This window comes from Scyliorhinus torazame, chromosome 5 (genome assembly GCF_047496885.1).
Source record: "Scyliorhinus torazame isolate Kashiwa2021f chromosome 5, sScyTor2.1, whole genome shotgun sequence".
Lineage (NCBI taxonomy): Eukaryota > Metazoa > Chordata > Chondrichthyes > Carcharhiniformes > Scyliorhinidae > Scyliorhinus > Scyliorhinus torazame.
In genome coordinates this window covers 68,640,612-68,664,022 of record NC_092711.1, presented here as the reverse complement: position 1 = coordinate 68,664,022, position 23,411 = coordinate 68,640,612, and the positions used below count along the sequence as shown (strand labels likewise).

At 49.0% G+C, this 23,411-nt stretch overlaps 1 protein-coding gene across 4 annotated transcripts in view; it reads left to right on the top strand.

The window, feature by feature from the left end:
• LOC140418260 (uncharacterized) overlaps positions 1-23,411 on the top strand; it is a 112,787-nt gene that overhangs the window by 5,977 nt on the left and 83,399 nt on the right. The window contains exons 2-5 of one of the 4 annotated variants that reach the window (XM_072501714.1): positions 1,524-1,607; positions 3,505-3,611; positions 7,459-7,574; positions 20,094-21,292. In XM_072501714.1, coding sequence (XP_072357815.1) covers positions 20,194-21,156 — 963 coding nt within the window. In that variant the 5' untranslated portion in view covers positions 1,524-1,607; positions 3,505-3,611; positions 7,459-7,574; positions 20,094-20,193 and the 3' untranslated portion in view covers positions 21,157-21,292. Of the gene's footprint in view, positions 1-1,523; positions 1,608-3,504; positions 3,612-4,949; positions 5,025-7,458; positions 7,575-20,093; positions 21,293-23,411 lie in introns of those variants that run through there. The other 3 variants (XM_072501715.1, XR_011944899.1, XR_011944900.1) reach the window with 3 other exon arrangements.

Sequence of the window (23,411 nt, the reverse complement as noted above, 5' to 3'; positions counted from 1 at the left end):
ATTCTGGAATTGTACCCAACAAGAGTTTGCATCTTGTGGGAAGGAGAGAGGAAGGACCCATTGTGGATAAAAACCTTTCAGTTCTGCATTATTCCACAAGAGATCAGCATGTAATCATTTTGAGAAATGGGAATACCCATTGACAATAATTTGTTTGATTATTTTTGCAATTGGTGACGAAGTTATTTTGTATTAACTATTTCAATGGTGCGGCTTTTTCCCAACATTCTTTGCGGCTGTGAATGTTCCCTATTCACTCCACAGGAGCGCAGTGCGCAGACGCAATGTTGGGCTGTATCTGGAGCAAGCGCAATGTCACTTTGCTCGGAGGTCTGCGAGTGCGAGTGCGGGGGCAGTGAGGTGTAGGGAGGAATAGAGTCTGGAGTCGGGTGGGGAGGGAGTGAAGGCTTCATAAACACCCCCTGCTGGTCACAAGGCCGGAATAAGACCCTGCAAACCCCGTGTTTGCAGCTGCGGAGCTTTTATCCGGTATCAGGCCCAGTTCCACGGCCGCCATCTTTGTTTAGTAGCGCGGCTGAAGGGCCATCTTGATGACGTAACAGGCGGTGCTTCAGGATCCCGGTGACCAGGAGAGAAAATCATTGTCTCGATGATTGACAGGCCCCTCCAGAAGGGGGAGGTGCTACTGCCATGTGTGGCAATCCGTAGAACAGAAGAAGAATAACATCAGAATTAGCAGCAGGAGTAGGCCATTCGGCCTATTGACACTGCTCTGCCATTCAATAAACGCTGATCCGAATGTGCCATTAATTACATTTTCCTGTCTGCCCCCAAAACTTTTGACTCCCCAGTAGATAAATAAAGACGAACTCAGCTTTGAGTATATTCAGTGACCCAGCGCCACTACTCTCTGGGAAAGAGAATTCCACAAACTCAGCTTTGACAAAGAGTCATCCAGACTCAAAACGTTCGCTCCCTTTTCTCTCCACAGATACTGTCAGACCTGCTGAGATTGTCCAGTATTTTCTGTTTTTGTTTCAGATTCCAGCATCCGCAGTAATTTGCTTTCATCCACAGACTGATGACCCTCTGAGGGAAGACATTTCTCCTTATCTCAGTGTCAAATTGGAGAACTCTTATCTTTAAACTGTCCCCCTTAGTTCTTCAATCCCCATGTGGGAAATATTCTTTCATCAAAACCCCTCGAATGTTTCAATAAGATCACCTCTCATTCTTCTAAACTCCACCGGGTACAGACCAATCAGGCTCGATCTTGCTCCATAAAACAAACTCTCCTATCCCAGAAATCAGACCAGTGAAACTTCACTGAACTGCCTCCAAAGCAAGTATAGCCCACATTACATAATCCTAGGACTGGCAACAAGGGAAGAGAATGTTTGGAACTTCTATCCTGGACTCGGAGTGATGGATTTTGGAAACTCCTTTTACCGGGGGTTAGGGGAGGATTTACACCCAGTAAACTCAAACCAAGATAAATGTTTGTCTGATCTTAATTTCTAACCTCGACTAGCATTTCTGACCATTGTAATTTCCTTTTACAGCTGCTTCCAAAGCTTCTGATATCTTTCCAGCCGAAGATTGCAGCAGGAGATTGTAAACTTGAAAACACCAAAATTGTGACAGAGGTGAGTATTATTATTAATTATAAATTTACAGTCCCCAATTATTTGTTTCCAATTAAGGGGCAATTTAGCATGGCCAATCCGAAGCTGGTACTCCCAGTTCAGACTTTGATGTTGTGAGGTTGTTGATGTGGTGGAGAGTGGCTGTTGCTGCTTTCTCTGTTGCTCAGTTTGCTGCCTGTTTTCAGTGCTAGTTGCTGCTAGAGGAAGGCGAGGGGAGACCAGGAAGGAGAGGAGAGAGCGGGAAAGAGAGGGGAGAGAGAGAGAAGGATGGAGAGAGGAGAGAAAGACAACAACAAGGAGGCAACTTCAAAAACAAGATGGGAGTAAAGCCCTTTGGACTGCTTGTTTGCTGGGCCCCTCCCCGGTTGAGGGCCTGGCCCAGTCCTCCCAACTGATAACATTTGCCTTCAGCAAGGACAAAACCCTCCTTATTCTATCCGGTGTGTTTGTTCTGGGGCAGGGGGATCGAGTGGGCTGTGTGTTTGCTGAGCCCCCTCCCGGACTGAAGACCCCACACACCAGCAGGGAAGAGGTGGAATCCATTGGGTGGTCTTTCCAGGGTGGGAGCACGGACTGTGTTTTTGCTGAGTCCTACTTGGGCCGAAGACCTCGCGGACCAGTGCTAACCACTGCCACCGTGCCATCCTTTGTCATGATGTTTCCATTCCTATTTTATCACACACCTCCCAGTGACACTCATTGTAACACAGAAACTTCAAAATATCAATGCTACCTTGCATCTTGCCCTCCTATTATTGTCTGATGATAACAGTAACAGAGTAACACACACCAGAATTGGAAATTAGATAGGTTGTTGTCTAATAATAATAGTGACAGAGTAACGTACACCAGAATTGGAATAACAGGCAGGTTATTGTCTAATCATGACAGAGTTACGGGGGTGGCTCAGTGGTTAGCACTGTTGCCTCAAGCACCAGGTACCTGGCTTTGATTCCGACCTTGGGTCACTGTCTGCGTGGACTTTGCACATTGGAAGAGGAGGGGCAGGACTGGAGGACCTACCGGGAGTGGCTGGTCCTCCAACCAATCGGAATGAATGAGGGGCGGTGCCCGCTGTGATTAAAGCACGCGCAGTGTGGGTAATGGCAAAGGAGAATGGCTGTGTCTTCAGATCCGAAAGTGGCGTTTAACAATATGGAGGAAGCGAGAGATCGCGGAGGTGGGCAGAAACGTTGTGTAAAGCTGTTGTAAGCTGCATCTTCGGAAAAGAGTTTCCGGGACCCCGTTTGTACCAAGCGGAGCTGCAGCTCCTTGTGTTTGGCTCGGGTTAACGGCCGCCATCTTTATTGGATGTGAATCAGGGCGCATGCGCATTTGTCATCTTTGTCGGGGCGATGTTTCAATGAGTGGGAGGAGCTTGTTCCCCATTGTTCAGGATGGAGACAACTTGTCCATCAAACTGGATTAGTCTTTGATTCCCAATGTCTTATTGATGATGCAAAGGGGTGGCAGAGATGGAAAGAAAAGGAAGCCAATCCTGCTCTCCGGATTTCACTGTCTTATTAGACATTCTGTCCCATGTGTTCAAAGCTCTGCGGCTCTGTTCAGCCACATGACGACCCAGGGCAGAAATTCACAACCCTGAGTAGACGTCACACTCAAATCGAGGGGACTGCTGATGACAAGAGGGTCTGTGTGCAGCTGGGGGGGGGGGGGGGGGGGGGTGGATGAGAGGTCTTCCTGGACAAGGGAGCAGGAGGGGAGAATGTTGTGAATTTCTATCCTAGACTGACGGTGATTAATTTTGGAAACTCCTTTTACAGGGGATTAGTAGGGGAGGATTTACACTCAGCAAATTCAAACCAGGAAAAAGGTTTATCTTTCCTGAATTTCATTTCTGGACTGACAGTGATGCCTTTGTAAACTTCTTTCACAGGGACTTAGAAAGGGATTCGCAGACAGGAAACTCACAACCAATCTTCACATCGAATTCTGACAGCACCATTCGGGTTATCAGGACCTGGAGATTATCGACCTTTGTGTGTAAGCATTGAGTTCCATATCATTATCACTCACTGTGTAAAATGTCTACCTCCTATCTCCCCTGTAGATCTTGTTCACAATCTTAAATCTGTGTCCCGTAATCCTTTTTACAATCTACTGATGGGAACAGTAAAAAAAAATCTTTTGCTAGGTTTGCCGTTGTCGTTTCTGGTGCCTGGGTCGATGCCGGGTGGTCCGTCTGGTTTCATTCCTTTTTCATGTTTTTGTTGTGGTTGAATCAGCTTGGACCAGTCCATTTAGGATCCAGAACACAATTGAAGTCTCCTCCAAGAATCAATTGATCTGTATCCAGGATGGATTCCAACAATTTTTTTTACAAATGTTTCTATGAGATCCCCTCATTAAAAAAAAAGATCGAGAAGCAGAATTAGGCCATTCAGCCCATCGAGTTTTCAAGTTTGTTCTGCCATTCGACCATGGCTGATATGTTTCTCATCCCCATTCATCTTGTATTGTAGCTCTCGTGAAATGAATGCGAACATTGCATTTGCCTTTCTAACTGCCAACTTTCCTTTATTTGTTCTTGGGGTGTGGGTATTCCCTTGGCCCAATGTTACAAATCGTAATCAGTTCGCAAAGCATAATGTATATCAAAAATATCCATTTTAGTGGCAGGTTTATTACCCAACATGCGTTGCAGCTGAGAATGTGCTCTATCCACATGACAGAAGCTTCTTGCACATGCGCAGAGTCCGGCTGTGACTGGAGCATGCGGTGTTCGGGCTGTGATCGGCGCATGCACAGTTCAGGTTGTCGCTGACGGTGCGAGGAGCGGGGAAGAAACAATTGAGCGACTTTCAGGATTGGAGCCGGTGGGTGGCCGGGGAGCGATAGAAGCTGCGGAGTGAGCCGGGAGGCTTCATAAATACCCTGTGGAGGCTTCAACTCCCGGTGAAAATGTTAACGGTCCCGTCTTAAACAGCACCGAATAGAGTGAGAGCTGAGCGGTGACAGGCCCGGAATACCGGCCGCCATCTTTACAGAGGACAAGGTGCCGCAGGGAAGGGGCTGGTTTAGCACAGTGGGCTAAGACAGCTGGCTTGTAATGCAGAACAAGACCAGCAGCGTGGGTTCAATTCCCGTTTCAGCCTCCCCGAACAGGCGCCGGAATGTGGTGACTAGGGGCTTTTCACAGGAACTTCATTGAAGCCGACTTGTGACAATAAGTGAGTATTATTATTTTGCACTGCAAGCCTGGACCGGATGCCAACTCTCCCGGATTGACTGACTGGAGTCTCCGGGATTTTATTTTAATCATTTGTGGGAGTCACTGGCTGGGCCAACATTTATTGCCCATCCCTAATTTCCCTCAAACAGAGTGACTTGCTCGGCCATCTCGGAGGGCATTTAAAGAATCAACCACATTGCTGTGGTTTGGAATCGTGTCGGCCAGACCAGGTAAGGATGGCATTTTTTTTTTTTATTCACGGGATGTGGGTGTCACTGGCTGGGCCAGCATTCACTGCCCATCACTAATTGCCCTTGAACTGAGGGCATCTTAGGGAATTTTTAAAAAAAATTTACATTTTTTAAATTCTCCTCCTTTTTCACGTTTTCTCCCACATTTACACCCATCAACAATACACAATAATCAGCAAGATATGTCAATCCCCATAATAACAACAATCCCATCCACCCACCAACCCCCAAACCTCAACCCGCATGTTTACATAAACAAATGACAAAAAGGAATCAGGGATTGCCCGTAGTCACCCTTAATCTACACGGCTCACCACCCCCCCCCCCCAACCAACGCCATCCAGCCTCTAAGAGAGTACCGTGCATGATACCCCACAGTTATACCCCCCACCCCCCCAAGTCTCCAGCTCCCCCGTCCACTGCCTCTTGTAGAACTCCTCCTCCCAACCTCGGTTCCCTCCCCCCAACTTTCCACCCAGGCTAGACCACTCGGACCCTGTTCTGTCAGGCTCCGATGGCCGCAGCCCCTCCCCCCACCTCACTCCCGTTCACTGGCCGGCTTAAACTGGCCAGCGTGGAGGCCCCCGCCCGGGTCCCTTTCCCCCTTGCCCGGCCCTAGGAAAGCCCAAAGATCCCCTTTTAGCTCACAAACCCCGCCTATCCACCTACACCACAAAGAGCCCTCCTTTTGAATGAAAGTCCCGTCCCTTCCCTTGTCCAAATATATGCAACATTGGCTCCTTTAGCCTCTACCCCCGCGCGCAGTGATACAAAAAAAAAGAAGAAAATACAGTCATGAGGTTACATCGGCACATGACCATTCCTCAATTTCTCTGTTCTGCCACAGTCCTTCTGCCTTCGCAAACTCCTCCGCTGCTTCCGCCGTTCCAAAATAAAAGTCCCTGAGCTTGTAAGTCACCCTCAGCTTCGCTGGATATACAATGCCACACTGCACCTTGCCAATGTACAGTGCCCTCTTCACCCGGTTGAAGGCAGCCCGCCTCCTCGCTAGCTCCACCGTAAAGTCCTGGTATACACGTATACCAGCTCCAGCCCACTGCACCACCCGCTTCTGCTTGGCCCAGCTCAGGACCTTCTCCTTCACACTACCTACGGAAGCACAGAGTCACTGCCCTCGGCGGCTCACTCGCCTTTGGTACAGGCCTCCACGACCGATGAGCGCGATCCAGTTCATATTGGGAGGGGTCTTCCCCCTCCCCCAGTAGTTTTGCCAGCATCGCGGCAAAATACTCAGTCGGCTTCGGCCTTCAACTCCTTCGGGCAGCCCCACAATCCTCAAATTCTGTCGCCTGGATCTGTTTTTCAGATCTTCCACTTTTCCTCGCAGATTCTTGTTCGTGACCATCACCGTCCGCATCTCCTTCCCCATCGACGCAAGTTGATCACCGTGCTGCAATAATGTCTCCTCCACTTCCTTCAGCGCCTCCCCTTGCTCTCACACCTCCGCCACTGCGCTCGCCGCCGCCGTCTTCCCCGGGGAAACCGCCTCCTCCACCAGCACATTCAAAACCTCCCGCATCTCCTTCCTCACCATCTCCATACATTTCTCAATCTGTACCAACTGCTTTTGGAATTCCGCAGCCATCACCTTAGTTAGTTCTTCAGCCGTAAGCACTGCGGCCTCCCCTGGTGCTCCAGCCTCCATCTTCTTTGTTGACCCCGCAGTGACCTTTCCCCTCTCCAACGGACTTTCAGACGCTTTTTTCCCGGCCGTTTCTTTGGTGTTTTTTGACATCCTTCTTCTCCTTGCGCTATCTCCCAACTTTTACTGCCGTCGCTGGCCCTAGGACCGGGCGTTACTCCCCGAAAATGCCGTTCTGAACGGGAGCCCTCCAATGTGCGGCTGCCTCCCGCCCACCGTCACCTTAGGGAATTTTAAGGGTCAACCAACTGACTGTGGATCTGGAATCACGTGTAGGCCAGACCAGGTAAGGATACAAGATTTCCTTCACTGAAGGACATGAGTGAACCAGATGGGTTTTTGCAACAATCGACAATGGTTTCATGGTCATCAGTAAACTTTCAATGAATTCAAATTTTACCTTCTGCCTTGGTGAGATTCATGTCTGGGTGTCTGGAAAATCATTGGGACAGTAAAGATTTTTGAACATTTCTCTTCAGTGGATATAAAAATATTGAAAATGGGATAAAGGTTGTTTGGCTGACAGTCAATCACTGTCCTGTAAGGTAATGAGTCCTTTTGCTTCCCAATTGGCCGAGGAAGGCAGTGTGCCACAAGGATGGATGTGTTGACCGATTAATGGCTGGTGGATGGGGGCAGGTTATGTGATAAAACCTCCAAGAATACATTTAATCAAAGTTGATGAGGAGAGAATGTTGTGAATTTCGATCCTAAACTGACAGTGAGGTTTCTGTAAATTTACAGGATGCTGGAAGTGGAGGTTTAACAGACGGGAAACGCAAACCAAACGTCACATCACAATCTGACAGAGTTACTTGATTCATCAGAACCTGAATATCAGCAGCATCTGGGTGTGGAAGGTAAAAGGTTTGTCTGTTCTGTCTGTGAGGGAAGATTTCAGGTCTCAGTGTGACTGGAAAAGCCCCGAGATTCACAAACCCTGGTTAGACCAAACCTGGAGAACTGTGTTCAGTTCTGGGCAACAAACCTGAGGAAGGAGAGAATGGCCTCGGAGGGAGTGTAGCACATATTTACCTGAGTGATATCTGAACCCCCAGGGGTTAAATTACAAGGCGAGATTGGACAAAAATGTCAGAGTCAGCTGGCAGCACGGTGGCGCAGTGGGTTAGCACTGCTGCCTCACAGCGCCGAGGTCCCAAGTTCGATCCCGGCTCTGGATCATTGTCCATGTGGAGTTTGCAAGTTCTCCCCATGTTTGCGTGAGTTTCGCTCCCAAAACCCAAAGATGTGCAGGCTAGGTGGATTGACCACGCTAACTTGCCCCTTAATTGGAAAAAATGAATTGGGTACTATAAATTTATTTTAAAACATTTTTTACAAACCATTATGGGCAGAGAAGGGCATTCGGTCCATTGAGTCCATGCTAGCTCTCTAATTGGCACGGTGGTTAGCACTGTTGCTTCACAGCGCCAGGGACCCGGGTTCGATTCCCGGCTTGGGTCACTGTCTGTGCGGAGTCTGCACGTTCTCCCCGTGTCTGCGTGGGTTTCCTCCAGGTGCTGCGGTTTCCTCCCACAAGTCCCGAAAGATGTGCTTGTTAGCTGAATTGGACATTCTGAATTCTCCCTCCGTGTACCCGAACAGGCGCCGGAGTGTGGCGACTTGGGGATTTTCACAGTAACTTCAGTGCAGCGTTAATGTAAGCCTACTTGTGACACTAATAAAGATTATTATTAACTGGAGCAATCCAGAGTCATTCTCCTGCTCTGTCTCTGTATCCTCACAGCTTTATTTCTCTCTGGTTTCTATCCAAATAAAAAAAAAAGATTTATTGTGTCTATTTCCAAACTCCGTCATAGGCAGCAAGTTTTAGGTCATTGCCACTGGCTGTGTAAAAACATTCTTCCTCATACTTCCTGGATCATTTACTTTTTAAAAAAATATATTTTATTCAAGTTTTTTGGCCAAACATAACAATACGTAGTGTTTCTTTTACACAACAATAAAGCAATATAAATAACCGTGGCCAGTTTTAAACAAATAAATAAGTAATATATAAACAAAAACAAAAAACAAAACTAAATGGCAACTGCCTTGTCCAAAATAAATACTCTCCAAAAATACAATCCAACAATCCAATATACAATTACATATACCAAATACCTATACATATACAATAACATCCCTGTTGCGTCGCAAAAGCCCTCAATTGCGTATACCGAAATGCATTCCCTTGGGGCAACCCATATTTCTCCGTCAGCGCTCCCAGACTCGCAAACGTCCCATCTACAAATAGATCTCTTAGTTGTACTACCCCAGCTCTTTGCCATGCTCCAAATCCCCCGTCCATTCTCCCCGGAACGAACCTATGATTGTTTCTTATCGGGGACCGCACCGAAGCTCCCGTCCCTCCCCTATGCCGTCTCCACTGCCCCCAAATTTTCAATGTAGCCACCACCACCGGGCTTGTGGTGTATTTCTTTGGTGAGAACGGCAACGGCGCCGTCACCATTGCTTGCAGGCTAGTCCCCCTGCAGGACGCCCTCTCCAATCTCTTCCACGCCGCTCCCTCCCCTTCTCCCATCCACTTACACACCATTGAAACATTGGCGGCCCAGTAGTACTCACTTAGGCTCGGTAGTGCCAGCACCCCCCTGTCCCTGCTACGCTGCAAGAATCCCCGCCTCACTCTCGGGGTCTTCCCAGCCCACACAAAACTCATAATGCTCTTCTCAATTCTTTTGAAAAAGCCTTCGTGATCACCACCGGGAGGCACTGGAACACAAAAAGGAATCTCGGGAGGACCACCATTTTAACCGCCTGCACCCGACCTGCCAATGACAGGGACACCATGTCCCATCTCTTGAAATCCTCCTCCATCTGTTCCACCAACCGTGTTAAATTAAGCCTATGTAATGTACCCCAATTCTTGGCTATCTGGATCCCCAGGTACCGGAGGTCCCTTGTTACCTTCCTCAACGGTAAATCCTCTATCTCTCTGCTCTGCTCCCCCGGATGCACCACAAATAACTCACTTTTCCCCATGTTCAGTTTATACCCTGAAAAATCCCCAAACTCCCCAAGTATCCGCATTATCTCTGGCATCCCCTCCGCCTGGTCCGCCACATATAGCAACAAATCATCCGCATACAGAGATACCCGGTGTTCTTCTCCCCCCCCTAAGTACAAAGAACAAAGAAATGTACAGCACAGGAACAGGCCCTTCGGCCCTCCAAGCCCGTGCCGACCATACTGCCCGACTAAACTACAATCTTCTACACTTCCTGGGTCCGTATCCTTCTATTCCCATCCTATTCATATATTTGTCAAGATGCCCCTTAAATGTCCCTATCGTCCCTGCTTCCACTACCTCCTCCGGTAGCGAGTTCCAGGCACCCACTACCCTCTGCGTAAAAAACTTGCCTCGTACATCTACTCTAAACCTTGCCCCTCTCACCTTAAACCTATGCCCCCTAGTAATTGACCCCTCTACCCTGGGGAAAAGCCTCTGACTATCCACTCTGTCTATGCCCCTCATAATTTTGTATACCTCTATCAGGTCGCCCCTCAACCTCCTTCGTTCCAGTGAGAACAAACCGAGTTTATTCAATCGCTCCTCATAGCTTATGCCTTCCATACCAGGCAACATTCTGGTAAATCTCTTCCGCACCCTCTCTAAAGCCTCCACATCCTTCTGGTAGTGTGGCGACCAGAATTGAACACTATACTCCAAGTGTGGCCTAACTAAGGTTCTATACAGCTGCAACATGACTTGCCAATTCTTATACTCAATGCCCCGGCCAATGAAGGCAAGCATGCCGTATGCCTTCTTGACTACCTTCTCCACCTGTGTTGCCCCTTTCAATGACCTGTGGACCTGTACTCCTAGATCTCTTTGACTTTCAATACTCTTGAGGGTTCTACCATTCACTGTATATTCCCTACCTGCATTAGCCCTTCCAAAATGCATTACCTCACATTTGTCCGGATTAATCTCCATCTGCCATCTCTCCGCCCAAGTCTCCAGACAATCTAAATCCTGCTGTATCCTCAGACAGTCCTCATCGCTATCCGCAATTCCACCAACCTTTGTGCCGTCTGCAAACTTACTAATCAGACCAGTTACATTTTCCTCCAAATCATTTATATATACTACAAAGAGCAAAGGTCCCAGCACTGATCCCTGTGGAACACCACTGGTCACAGCCCTCCAATTAGAAAAGCATCCCTCCATTGCTACCCTCTGCCTTCTATGGCCTAGCCAGTTCTGTATCCACCTTGCCAGTTCACCCCTGATCCCGTGTGACTTCACCTTTTGTACTAGTCTACCATGAGGGACCTTGTCAAAGGCCTTACTGAAGTCCATATAGACAACACCTACTGCCCTACCTGCATCAATCATCTTAGTGACCTCCTCGAAAAACTCTATCAAGTTAGTGAGACACGACCTCCCCTTCACAAAACCGTGCTGCCTCTCACTAATACGTCCATTTGCTTCCAAATGGGAGTAGATCCTGTCTCGAAGAATTCTCTCCAGTAATTTCCCGACCACTGAAGTAAGGCTCACCGGCCTGTAGTTCCCGGGATTATCCTTGCTACCCTTCTTAAACAGAGGAACAACATTGGCTATTCTCCAGTCCTCCGGGACATCCCCTGAAGACAGCGAGGATCCAAAGATTTCTGTCAAGGCCTCAGCAATTTCCTCTCCAGCCTCCTTCAGTATTCTGGGGTAGATCCCATCAGGCCCTGGGGACTTATCTACCTTAATATTTTTTAAGACACCCAACACCTCGTCTTTTTGGATCACAATGTGACCCAGGCTATCTACACCCCCTTCTCCAGAATCAACATCTACCAATTCCTTCTCTTTGGTGAATACTGATGCAAAGTATTCATTTAGTACCTCGCCCATTTCCTCTGGCTCCACACATAGATTCCCTTGCCTATCCTTCAGTGGGCCAACCCTTTCCCTGGCTACCCTCTTGCTTTTTATGTACGTGTAAAAAGCCTTGGGATTTTCCTTAACCCTATTTGCCAATGACTTTTCATGATCCCTTCTAGCCCTCCTGACTCCTTGCTTCAGTTCCTTCCTACTTTCCTGATATGCCACACAGGCTTCGTCTGTTCCCAGCCTTTTAGCCCTGACAAATGCCTCCTTTTTCTTTTTGACGAGGCCTACAATATCACTCGTCATCCAAGGTTCCCGAAAATTGCCGTATTTATCTTTCTTCCTCACAGGAACATGCCGGTCCTGTATTCCTTTCAACTGACACTTGAAAGCCTCCCACATGTCAGATGTTGATTTGCCCTCAAACATCCGCCCCCAATCTATGTTCTTCAGTTCCCACCTAATATTGTTATAATTAGCCTTCCCCCAATTTAGCACATTCATCCTCGGACCACTCTTATCCTTGTCCACCAGTACTTTAAAACTTACTGAATTGTGGTCACTGTTACCAAAATGCTCCCCTACTGAAACATCTACCACCTGGCCGGGCTCATTCCCCAATACCAGGTCCAGTACCGCCCCTTCCCTAGTTGGACTGTTTACATATTGTTTTAAGAAGCCCTCCTGGATGCTCCTTACAAACTCCGCCCCGTCTAAGCCCCTGGCACTAAGTGAGTCCCAGTCAATATTGGGGAAGTTGAAGTCTCCCATCACCACAACCCTGTTGTTTTTACTCTTTTCCAAAATCTGTCTACCTATCTGCTCCTCTATCTCCCGCTGGCTGTTGGGAGGCCTGTAGTATACCCCCAACATTGTGACTGCACCCTTCTTATTCCTGATCTCTACCCATATAGCCTCACTGCCCTCTGAGGTGTCCTCTCGCAGTATAGCTGTGATATTCTCCCGAACAAGTAGCGCAACTCCGCCTCCCCTTTTACATCCCCCTCTATCCCGCCTGAAACATCTAAATCCTGGAACGTTTAGCTGCCAATCCTGCCCTTCCCTCAACCAGGTCTCTGTAATGGCAACAACATCATAGTTCCAAGGAGTAATCAAGGCTCTAAGTTCATCTGCCTTACCCGTAATGCTCCTTGCATTAAAACATATGCACTTCAGGCCACCAGACCCGCTGTGTTCAGCAACTTCTCCCCGTCTGCTCTGCCTCAGAGCCACACTGTCCCTATTCCCTAGTTCTCCCTCAATGCTCTCACCTTCTGACCTATTGCTCCCGTGCCCACCCCCCTGCCATACTAGTTTAAACCCTCCCGTGTGACACTGGCAAACCTCGCGGCCAGGATATTTATGCCTCTCCGGTTTAGATGCAACCCGTCCATCTTATACAGGTCACACCTGCCCCGGAAGAGCTCCCAGTGGTCCAGATAACGGAAACCCTCCCTCCTACACCAGCTGTTTAGCCACGTGTTTATCTGCTCTATCTTCCTATTTCTAGCCTCACTGGCACGTGGCTCAGGGAGTAATCCCGAGATTACAACCCTCGAGGTCCTGTCTTTTAACTTTCTGCCTAGCTCCCTGAACTCCTGCTGCAGGACCTCATGCCCCTTCCTGCCTATGTCGTTAGTACCAATATGTACAACAACCTCTGCCTGTTTGCCCTCCCCCTTCAGGATTCCCTCTACCCGTTCGGAGACATCCTGGACCCTGGCACCAGGGAGGCAACATACCATCCTGGAGTCTCTTTCACGTCCACAGAAGCGCCTATCTGTGCCCCTGACTATAGAGTCCCCTATTACTATTGCTCTTCTGCGCTTTGACCCTCCCTTCTGAACATCAGAGCCAGCCGTGGTGCCACTGCTCTGGCTGCTGCTGTTTTCCCCTGATAGGCTATCCCCCCCGACAGTATCCAAAGGGGTATATCTGTTCGAGAGGGGGACAACCACAGGGGATTCCTGCACTGACTGCCTGCCCTTTCTGGTGGTCACCCATTTCTCTGCCTGCACCTTGGGTGTGACCACATTTACATAACTGCGATCTATGACGCTTTCCGCCACCTGCATGCTCCTAAGTGCATCCAATTGCTGCTCCAACCGAACCATGCGGTCTGTGAGGAGCTCCAGTTGGGTGCACTTTCTGCAGATGAAGCCATCCGGGACGCTGGAAGCCTCCCGGACCTGCCACATCTCACAGTCAGAGCACAGCACCCCTCTAACTGACATTGCGTCAATTAATTAAAATTTAAATTTGTCTTTTTTTTTAAATTTCAAAGTTACTGTCAACTATCTGTTTCCTAGCACTAGATTTCTAATAGAAATGCGATAGCTAACTATAATACTCTCCGATCTCTGGCTTAGATATCCTCTAAATTATAATTAAGTTATTATGTTCCCAAATACTCAAATTTTTTTAAAATTTAGGTTAGAATCCCAACCAGCCACTCTGGCCACAGCTTTTCTGTGATGTCACTTGTTTCCCCCTGACACACACAATTTGAAAAAAGGTATAAAAGTAAAAATAAGTAAAAATCACTTACTTACCTTCTTACCTTCTGAGTGTCTTAGATGTTCTCAGGTTCTCTCGCTGACAGAGACTGCTCCTCCACCTCCGAACCTTGACCTGCACAATGCTAATAATATAATAATAATATAATATGGCACTTACCTTACACCAATGGGTCTTATTATTAGGTTAGAGGAGGAGGGCGGGTGGGAGACACTACACGTGTAGTGTCTCGGGTTTCCCAGAATTTATTGGTTGGGGGGGGGGGGGACTTGCCAGAGGTCCGCGGGTCGAACATCCGGTTCCCGCCTCATATAAAAACAAATAAAACAGAAAAGAAGAACAGACACGGGACCAGGCAAGGCTTTTTAAATACACTACTCACCTCCCAGAAGGCCCCTGCGCACCGCTGCCGCCGAAATCCAAAGGGCTGCTCCTGTAAAGGTAAGGCTTTTTAAAGTAAGTACTCACCTCCCAGAAGGCCCCTGCGCACCGCTGCCGCCGAAATCCAAAGGGCTGCTCCTGTAAAGGTAAGGCTTTTTAAATACACTACTCACCTCCAAGAAGGCCCCTGCGCACCGCTGCCGCCGAAATCCAAAGTACTCCCCTCCACTTCCTGGAACCCCTCAGTGCTATGGCCAGGGGTTCAATCGCCAATGCAAACAATAACGGGGACAGTGGACATCCCTGCCTCGTCCCTCTATGGAGCCGAAAATAGTCAGACCCCCGTCCATTCGTGACCACGCTCGCCATCGGGGCCCTATACAGCAACTGTACCCATCTGATATACCCGTCTCCAAAGCCAAATCTCCTCAACACCTCTCACAAATAATCCCACTCCACTCTATCAAATGCTTTCTCGGCATCCATCGCCACCACAATCTCCGCTTCCCCCTCTGGTGGGGGCATCATCATTACCCCTAACAGCCTCCGTATATTTGTATTTAGCTGTCTCCCCTTCACAAACCCAGTTTGGTCCTCATGGACCACCCCCGGGACACAATCCTCTATCCTCATTGCCATTACCTTGGCCAGAATCTTAGCATCCACATTCAGGAGGGAAATGGGCCTGTATGACCCGCATTGCAGCGGGTCTTTTTCCTTCTTTAGGAGGAGCGATATCGTTGCCTCTGACATAGTCGGGGGCAGCTGCCCCCTTTCCCTCGCCTCATTAAAGGTTCTCATCAGTAGCGGGGCCAGCAAGTCCAAATATTTCTCATAGAATTCAACTGGGAATCCGTCTGGTCCCGGGGCCTTCCCCGCCTGCATGCTTCCAATCCCTTTCACTACTTCCTCCGTCTCAATCTGTGCTCCCAGCCCCACTCTCTCCTGCTCCTCCACCTTAGGAAATTCCAGCTGATCCAGAAAGCACATCATTCTCTCCTTCCCATCAGGGGGCTGCGCTTCATATAATCTTTCATAAAATGCCTTGAACACTCCATTCACTCTCTCTGCTCCCCGCTCCATCTCTCCTTCCTCCTCTCTCACCCCCCCCTATCTCCCTCGCTGCTCTCCCTTTTCCTCAGTTGGTGGGCCAACAACCTACTCGCCTTCTCCCCATATTCGTACTGTACACCATGTGCCTTCCTCCATTGTGCCTCTGCATTACCCGTAGTCAACAAGTCAAATTCTACATGTAGCCTTTGCCTTTCCCTGTACAGTCCCTCCTCCGGTGCCTCCGCGTATTGTCTGTCCACCCTCAGAAGTTCTTTCAACAACCGCTCCCTTTCCCTACCCTCCTGCTTTCCTTTATGTGCCCTAATAGATATCAGCTCCCCTCTAACCACCACCTTCAGTGCCTCCCAGACCACTCCCACCTGTACCTCCCCATTATCATTGAGTTCCAAGTACCTTTCAATACACCCCCTCACCTGCCAATAATCCCATGTCAATTCTCCAGGGTGGAAGCTGTTGTTTTTCTTCCCCTATCTCCAGGTCCACCCAGTGTGGAGCATGATCCGAGATGGCTATAGCCGTGTACTCCGTCCCCGTCACCTTTGGGATCAGTGCCCTTCCCAAAACAAAAAAATCTATTCGTGAAAATACTTTATGTACATAGGAGAAAAACGAAAACTCCTTACTCCTAGGTCTACTAAATCTCCAGGGATCTACTCCTCCCATCTGCACCATAAAATCCTTTAGCACACTAGCTGCAGCCGGCCTCCTTCCGGTCCTGGACCTCGATCTGTCCAGCCCTGGGTCCAGCACCGTATTAAAGTCTCCACCCATTACCAACTTCCCCACTTCTAGGTCCGGGATTCGTCCTAACATACGCCTCATAAAATTGGCATCATCCCAGTTCGGGGCATACACATTCACTAATACCACCGCCTCCCCTTGCAGTTTGCCACTCACCATCACGTATCTGCCCCCACTATCCGCCACTATCGTCTTTGCCTCAAACATTACCCGCTTCCCCACTAGTATGGCCACCCCCCTGTTTTTTGCATCTAGCCCCGAATGAAACACCTGCCCCACCCATCCTTTGCGAAGTCTAACCTGGTCTATCAGCTTCAGATGCGTCTCCTGAAGCATAACCACATCTGCCTTAAGTTTCTTTAGGTGTGCGAGTACCCGTGCCCTCTTAATCGGCCCGTTCAGCCCTCTCACATTCCACGTGATCAACCGGGTTGGGGGGCTCTTTACCCCTTGACGACTAGCCATTTCCTTTTTCAATCCAGCTCCTCACCCGGTTCCCATGTAGCTGTATCCCCCCCAGGCGGCGCCCCCCCGCCCCGACCCCCCCTCCGATACCAGCTCCCCCCTCTCCCTAGCAGCAGCAACCCAGTTAACCCCCCCCACCCCCAGATCCCAAGCTAGTGTAATTACACACCCCATGTTGCTCCCAGAAGTCAGCAAACTCTGGCCGACCTCGGCTTCCCCCCGTGACCTCGGCTCACACTGTGCGAGGCCCCCCCCTTCCTGCTTCCCTGTTCCCGCCATAATTACCATAGCGCGGGAACAAAGCCCGCGCTTCCCTTTTGGCCCCACCTCCAATGGCCGGCGCCCTCAGCTCCTCATCCTCCCTCACCCCCTCCCCCACGACATGGGGAAGAGAGAGAAGTTACAGGGTCGTAGGTTTAACAACTTAGGAAGTCCTCTCTTCCCCCTTTTCCCCCCTTCATCCCACAAATTCACCCCCCCCCACATTTATCCCAAACGTTCTTTTTCTGGCCCGCTCACTCCAGCTTCTCCTCGACAGTAAATGTCCACGCCTCGTCTGCCGTTTCGAAGTAGTGGTGTTTCCCTAGATGTGTGACCCACAGTCTTGCCGGTTGCAGCATTCCGAATTTGACCTTCCTTTTATGCAACACCGCCTTGGCCCGATTAAAGCTTGCCCTCCTTCTCGCCACCTCCGCACTCCAATCTTGATATACGCGGATCACCGCATTCTCCCACCTACTGCTCCGAGTTTTCTTTGCCCATCTGAGGACCATCTCTCTGACCTTATATCGGAGAAATCTCACCACTATTGCTCGAGGAATTTCTCCCGCCCTCGGTCTTCGCGCCATAACCCGATAGGCTCCCTCCACCTCCAGCGCACCCGTCGGGGCCTCCGATCCCATTAACGAGTGCAGCATCGTGCTCACATATGCCCCGACGTCCGCCCCTTCTGCACCTTCGGGAAGACCAAGAATCCTTAGGTTCTTCCTCCTCGCATTGTTCTCCAGCACCTCCAGCCTTTCCACACACCTTTTGTGTTGTGCCTCGTGGATCTCCGTTTTCACCACCAGGCCCTGGATGTCGTCCTCATTCTCAGCAGCCTTTGCCTTCACGACCCGAAGCTCCTGTTCCTGGGTCTTTTGCTCCTCCTTTAGCCCCTCAATCGCTTGTAATATCGGGGCCAACAGCTCCTTCTTCATCTCCTTTTTGAGTTCATCTACGCAACGCCGCAGGAACTCTTGTTGGTCAGGGCCCCATATTAAACTGCCTCCTTCCGACGCCATCTTGCTTTGTGCCTGCCTTCCTGCCCGCTGCTCTTGAGGATCCACCGCAATCCGGCTACTTTCCTCTTTTTTCCATCCGTGTCCAGGGGGGATTCCCTTCTGGATTACCGCACAGTGTTATTTGCCGTTAAAATTGCCGATGGGGCTCCTATTAAGAGCCCAAAAGTCCGTTCCACCGGGAGCTGCCGAAACGTGCGACTTAGCTGGTCATCGCCGCACCCGGAAGTCACCCTCCTGGACCATTTACATGCATAGATACGGAGCAACGTAGAGAATAGGAGCAGGAGGCCATTTGGCCTTTTGAGCCAGCTCCACCATTCATTACGATCAGAGCTGATTAGGCTCAATAGTCTAATCCCGCTTTCCCCCATATCCTTTGATTCCCCTTCACCCTAAGTGCTGTGTCTAACTGCTTCTTGAAAACATGCAGTGTTTTGGCCTTAATTAGTTCCTGTGGTGACGAATTCCACAGGCTCACCACTCTCAGGGTGAAGAAATTTCTCCTCGCCTCTCTCCGAAATGGTCTACCCCGTATCCTCAGACTGTGACCCCTATTTCTGGACACACCCACTATCGGGAACATCCTTCCTGAATCTACTCTGTCTTGCCCTGTTTTTTTTTTAAACATAAATTTTGAGTGCCCAATTCTTTTTTTGCAATTAAGAGGCAATTTTAGCGTGGCCAATCCACCTACCCTGCACATCTTTGGATTTGTGGGGGTGAGACCCACGCAAACACAGGGAGAATGTGCAAACTCCACACAGACAGTGGGCCGGCATCAAACCCGGGTCCTCGGCGACATGAGGCAGCAGTGCTAACCACTGCACCACCCACTTTTTATACGTTTATATGAGATCTCCTCTAATTCTTCTGAACTCCAGCAAACACAATCCTAACCGATTCAACCTAATCTGTACATCTTTGAACTGTGGGAGGAAACCGGAGGAAACCCACACAGACACGGGGAGAAAGTCCAAACTCCACACAGTCAGGGTCGGAATTGAACCCGGGTCCCTGGTGCTGTGAGGCAGCAGTGCTAAGCACTATGCCACCCTTTGTCTTACAACCCTTGAGAATAATAAATCCTCATCTCCATCTGAAATGGGTGACCCCTTATTTTGCAACAGTGATGCCCTCGTTCTAGATTCTCCCACAAGAGGAAACATCGTCTCCACATCAACCCTGTCAAGACCCCTCAGGATCTTATATAGTTCAATCCAGGTTTTACCCAAAACTTTAAATCTGTGTCCCTAGTGCTTGTATGACCAGTGAATGGAAACAGAGTTTCTTTGTCCAACCAATGGAAATCTGGCATAATCTTGTGTACCTGAATCAAATCTCCCCTCAACCTCCTTTGCTGGAACCATTCTGGTAAATCTCCTCTGCACCTTCTCCAAGAACCTTCACATCCTTCCTGAAGAGTGGTGACCAGAGCTTTATAAAGATTCATAGAATAGAATTAGAGCCATAGAATTCCTACAGTGCAGAAGGGGGCCATTCGGCCCATCGGGTCTACACCTATTCTCTGAAAGGACACCATGCCTAGGCCCACACCTGTCCCTGGTACCGCATTGCCCCATCGAACCTGCACATCCCTGGACACTAAAGGGCAATTTATCAAGGCCAATCCACCTAACTTTCCCTTCTTTGAACTGTGGGAGGAAACCTGAGCACCGGGTGGAAACCCACGCAGACACGGGGAGAAAGTGCAAACTCCACACACACAGACACCAAGGCAGGAATTGAACCCGGGTCTCTGTCGCTGTGAGGCAGTGGTGCTAATCACCACCAGAAGCATAGTTTTGGTGTCAATATTACTGTTTATGAAGCTCAAGATCGAATTTGCTTTGCCAACTACTCTCTTAATATGTCTTGTAGATATACAAAATCCCTCTTCACCTCTTTCTCTCTCCTCCCAAAGAGGCCAGTTGGGTTTTTATGACAATTCAGCAGTTTTCATGGTCATTTTTCCTGGGGTCGGTCCCACAAATGACCAGATTCATTCAGCTCAATTTCACAACCTCACCAACCTCTCACTCCCTATTTTCTGTTTTCAATCCATTTCACAGGGTGGTCGAAGGGGAGGCTTCAAAGTCTGGAGAATCACATCAAGATCTGACAGAGTTCTCAATTTATCATACCCTGAACATCATCGGAATATCATTGAACATGGAAGGAAAAAGCTTCATTCACAGTGCGGAGAAACCGTACACGTGTTGTGTGTGTGGACGAGGATTCAGTCGATCATCAGGCCTCACAAGCCACAAATGCAGTCACGCTGAGGAGAAACCGTGGAAATGTGCGGACTGTGGGAAAGGATTCACTGTCCCATCCAAGCTGGAAATTCATCGACGCAGTCACACTGGGGAGAGACCATTCACCTGCTCCAAGTGTGGGAAGGGATTTACTAAGTCATCCCACCTGGTGAGTCACCAGCGAATTCACACTGATGAGAGACCGTTTCAATGTCCAGACTGCAGGAAGTGCTATAAAAGTTCTGGGGAACTGATGCACCATCAACGTGTTCACACTGACGAAAGACCGTTTAGGTGCTCTCATTGCGGGACTGGGTTCAGACGATCATCTGACCTCACTATACATCGACGCAGTCACACTGGCGAGAGGCCATTCACCTGCTCCAAGTGTGGGAAGGGATTTACTATTTCAGCCCGCCTGTTGAATCACCAGCGAGTTCACACTGATGAGAGACCGTTTCAATGTACAGACTGTGGGAAGTGCTATAAACATTCTGGGAATCTGACAAGCCATCAACGTGTTCACACTGACGAGAGACCGTTTAGGTGCTCTCACTGTGGGACTGGGTTCAGACGATCATTTCACCTCACTGCACATCAGCAAATTCACACTGGGGAGAGACCGTTCACCTGCTCCAAGTGTGGGAAGGGATTCACTCAGTCATCCGCTCTCTCCACACACCAGCGAATTCACACTGGGGAGAGACCATTCGCCTGCTCCGAGTGTGGGAAGGGATTCACTCAGCCATCCACCCTGCAGAACCATTATCGAATTCATACTGGGGAGAGACCATTCACCTGCTCCGAGTGTGGGGAGGGATTCACTCAGTTATCCCACCTGCTGAGACACCAACGAGGCCACAAGAAACCACAGTGATTGGATTTTGCTGTTGCTCACATTCAGGAGTATGAACCATGGTCATTTGAGTCTCTTTCTGCTGATGACAAATCCAGCCCATTTTTGGGGCTAATATTCTGGCTAAAAGTCTAATAAATCAGATTTGTGTGCAATACGCAGTGTGTTGAAACTTTTAAATATTTCTGACACAAGTTCGTTCCCTTTGAAATACTCTCGCTCTCCCCTGTCTCTTCCATCCTCAACTCCAACAAGAAGTGTGAGGAGCTTGTGGAGCATCTTTGTGACTAAGATTGAGTAAATCCGATCAGCTGCCTCTGCTGCTTCCCTCCCTTCCACGAGCCCACCGGACCAAACTGTCTCTAAATTTCATCCTTTCCCGAGTCCTGAACCCACATCTTTCTCTAGTTTCTCTCCCATCTCCCCTCATGCCCTCTCAGAGCTCATCTTGTCCATGAGATCCAGCTCCTGCTCCATCGACTCTATTCCCACTGAACTATTGATCAGCCAACTACCCTGTGTCCACGGATATTGTCCACATTTCCCTCTCTTCAGGTACTGTCCCTCTGTCCTTCAAATCTGCCATCATCACCCCCTCAAAACAAACCCTTGACCCTGCCATCCTTACAAATTACTGCCCCATCTTCAACCTCCCTCCTCTCCAAACTCTTTGAACATGTTGTCACCTCCCAAATCCTTGCCTATCTTTCCCAGAACTCCCATGTCTGAATCCCTCCAATCTGGTCTCTGCCCTGTCACAGTCGTGAAATACAAGAGACAAACAGAATCTCACCCGGAGAGAAAGACAGACAATCCGGGAACTTGGCTCCAATACGGATATGTTCATAACCAGAAGTCAAGGATAGCAGCACAGTCATTATCGAGAGACAACAATACCTGCTGGAGACAGACAGACAATAGAACAACACAAATCACAACACCAAGCTACCTCGACCCATATACCCAAGACAGGAAGGAGAATTGGAGACAGACTGGAAGAACTCAGACTCCAGACACATTAACCAAAAACAGATGGGAATATCTGAGGGGACAACAGGTAAAACAAGGAGGTTCTACCTGCTCCTTAAAATATCCAAACACAGAATAATAATTTTTATTAATGTCACAAGTAGGCTTACATTAACACTGCGTGAAGTTACTGTGAAAATCCCCTAGTCAACATACTCCGGCGCCTGTTTGGATACACTGAGGGAGAATTCACAATGTCCAATTCACCTAACAAGCGCATCTTTCGGGACTTGTGGGAGGAAACCGGAGCACCCGGAGGAAACCCACGCAGACACAGGGAGAAAGTGCAGACTCCGCACAGACAGTGACCCAAACGAGAACTGAACTCGGAACCCTGGCACTGTGAAACAACAGTGCTAACCATTGTGCCACCATCAGGGAAATACCACCAGACAGACCCATCGGATCAGACCGTGAGAGAGAAAATCCTGCAGAATCATTCAATTTACAGCGCAGAAGGAGGCCATTCTGCCCATCCAGCTGCCACCGGCCCTTGGAAAGATAACTCTACTTAAGCGCATGGCTTCACCCTATTAAGGGGCATCTTGACAAAATACATGAATAGGATGGGAATAGAGGGATACGGACCCTGGAAGCATAGAATATTTTAGTTTAGATGTGCAGCATGATCGACGCAGGCTTGGAGGGCCGAAGGGCCTTTTCCTGTGCTGTACTTTTCTCTATTCTTTGTTTATCCCCGTAACCCAGTAACGTCACCTAACCTTTGTTTGGACACTAAGGGGCAATTTAGCGGGGCCAATCCACCTAACCTGCACATCTTTGGACAGTGGGAGCACCCGGAGGGAACCCACACAGACACGGGGAGAATGTACAAACTCCACACAGTCACCCAAGGCCGGAATAGCTGAAACATCAACATACTGCTGCTGGTAGTTGATGGTACAGTGGTTCAATAAACATAATTAGTGGATTGAAAAGGTGTGCAATATAGAGTAAAAACAGAATATGCTAGATTAACTCAACAGGCCTGGCAGCATCATAGAATCACTACAATGCAAAAGGAGGCCATTCGGCTCATCGAGTTGCACCAACGCTACACAAGAGCTCCCCACCCAGGCGCACTTCCCCCAACCTCTCCCCATAACTACACTTCACCATTAGACTCTAAGGAACAATTTTGCAAAGCCAATCCACCAAACCGGCACATCTTTGGACTGTGGGAAAACTGGAGCACCCGGAGGGAACCCACACAGACACAGGGAGAATGTGCAAACTCCACACAGTCA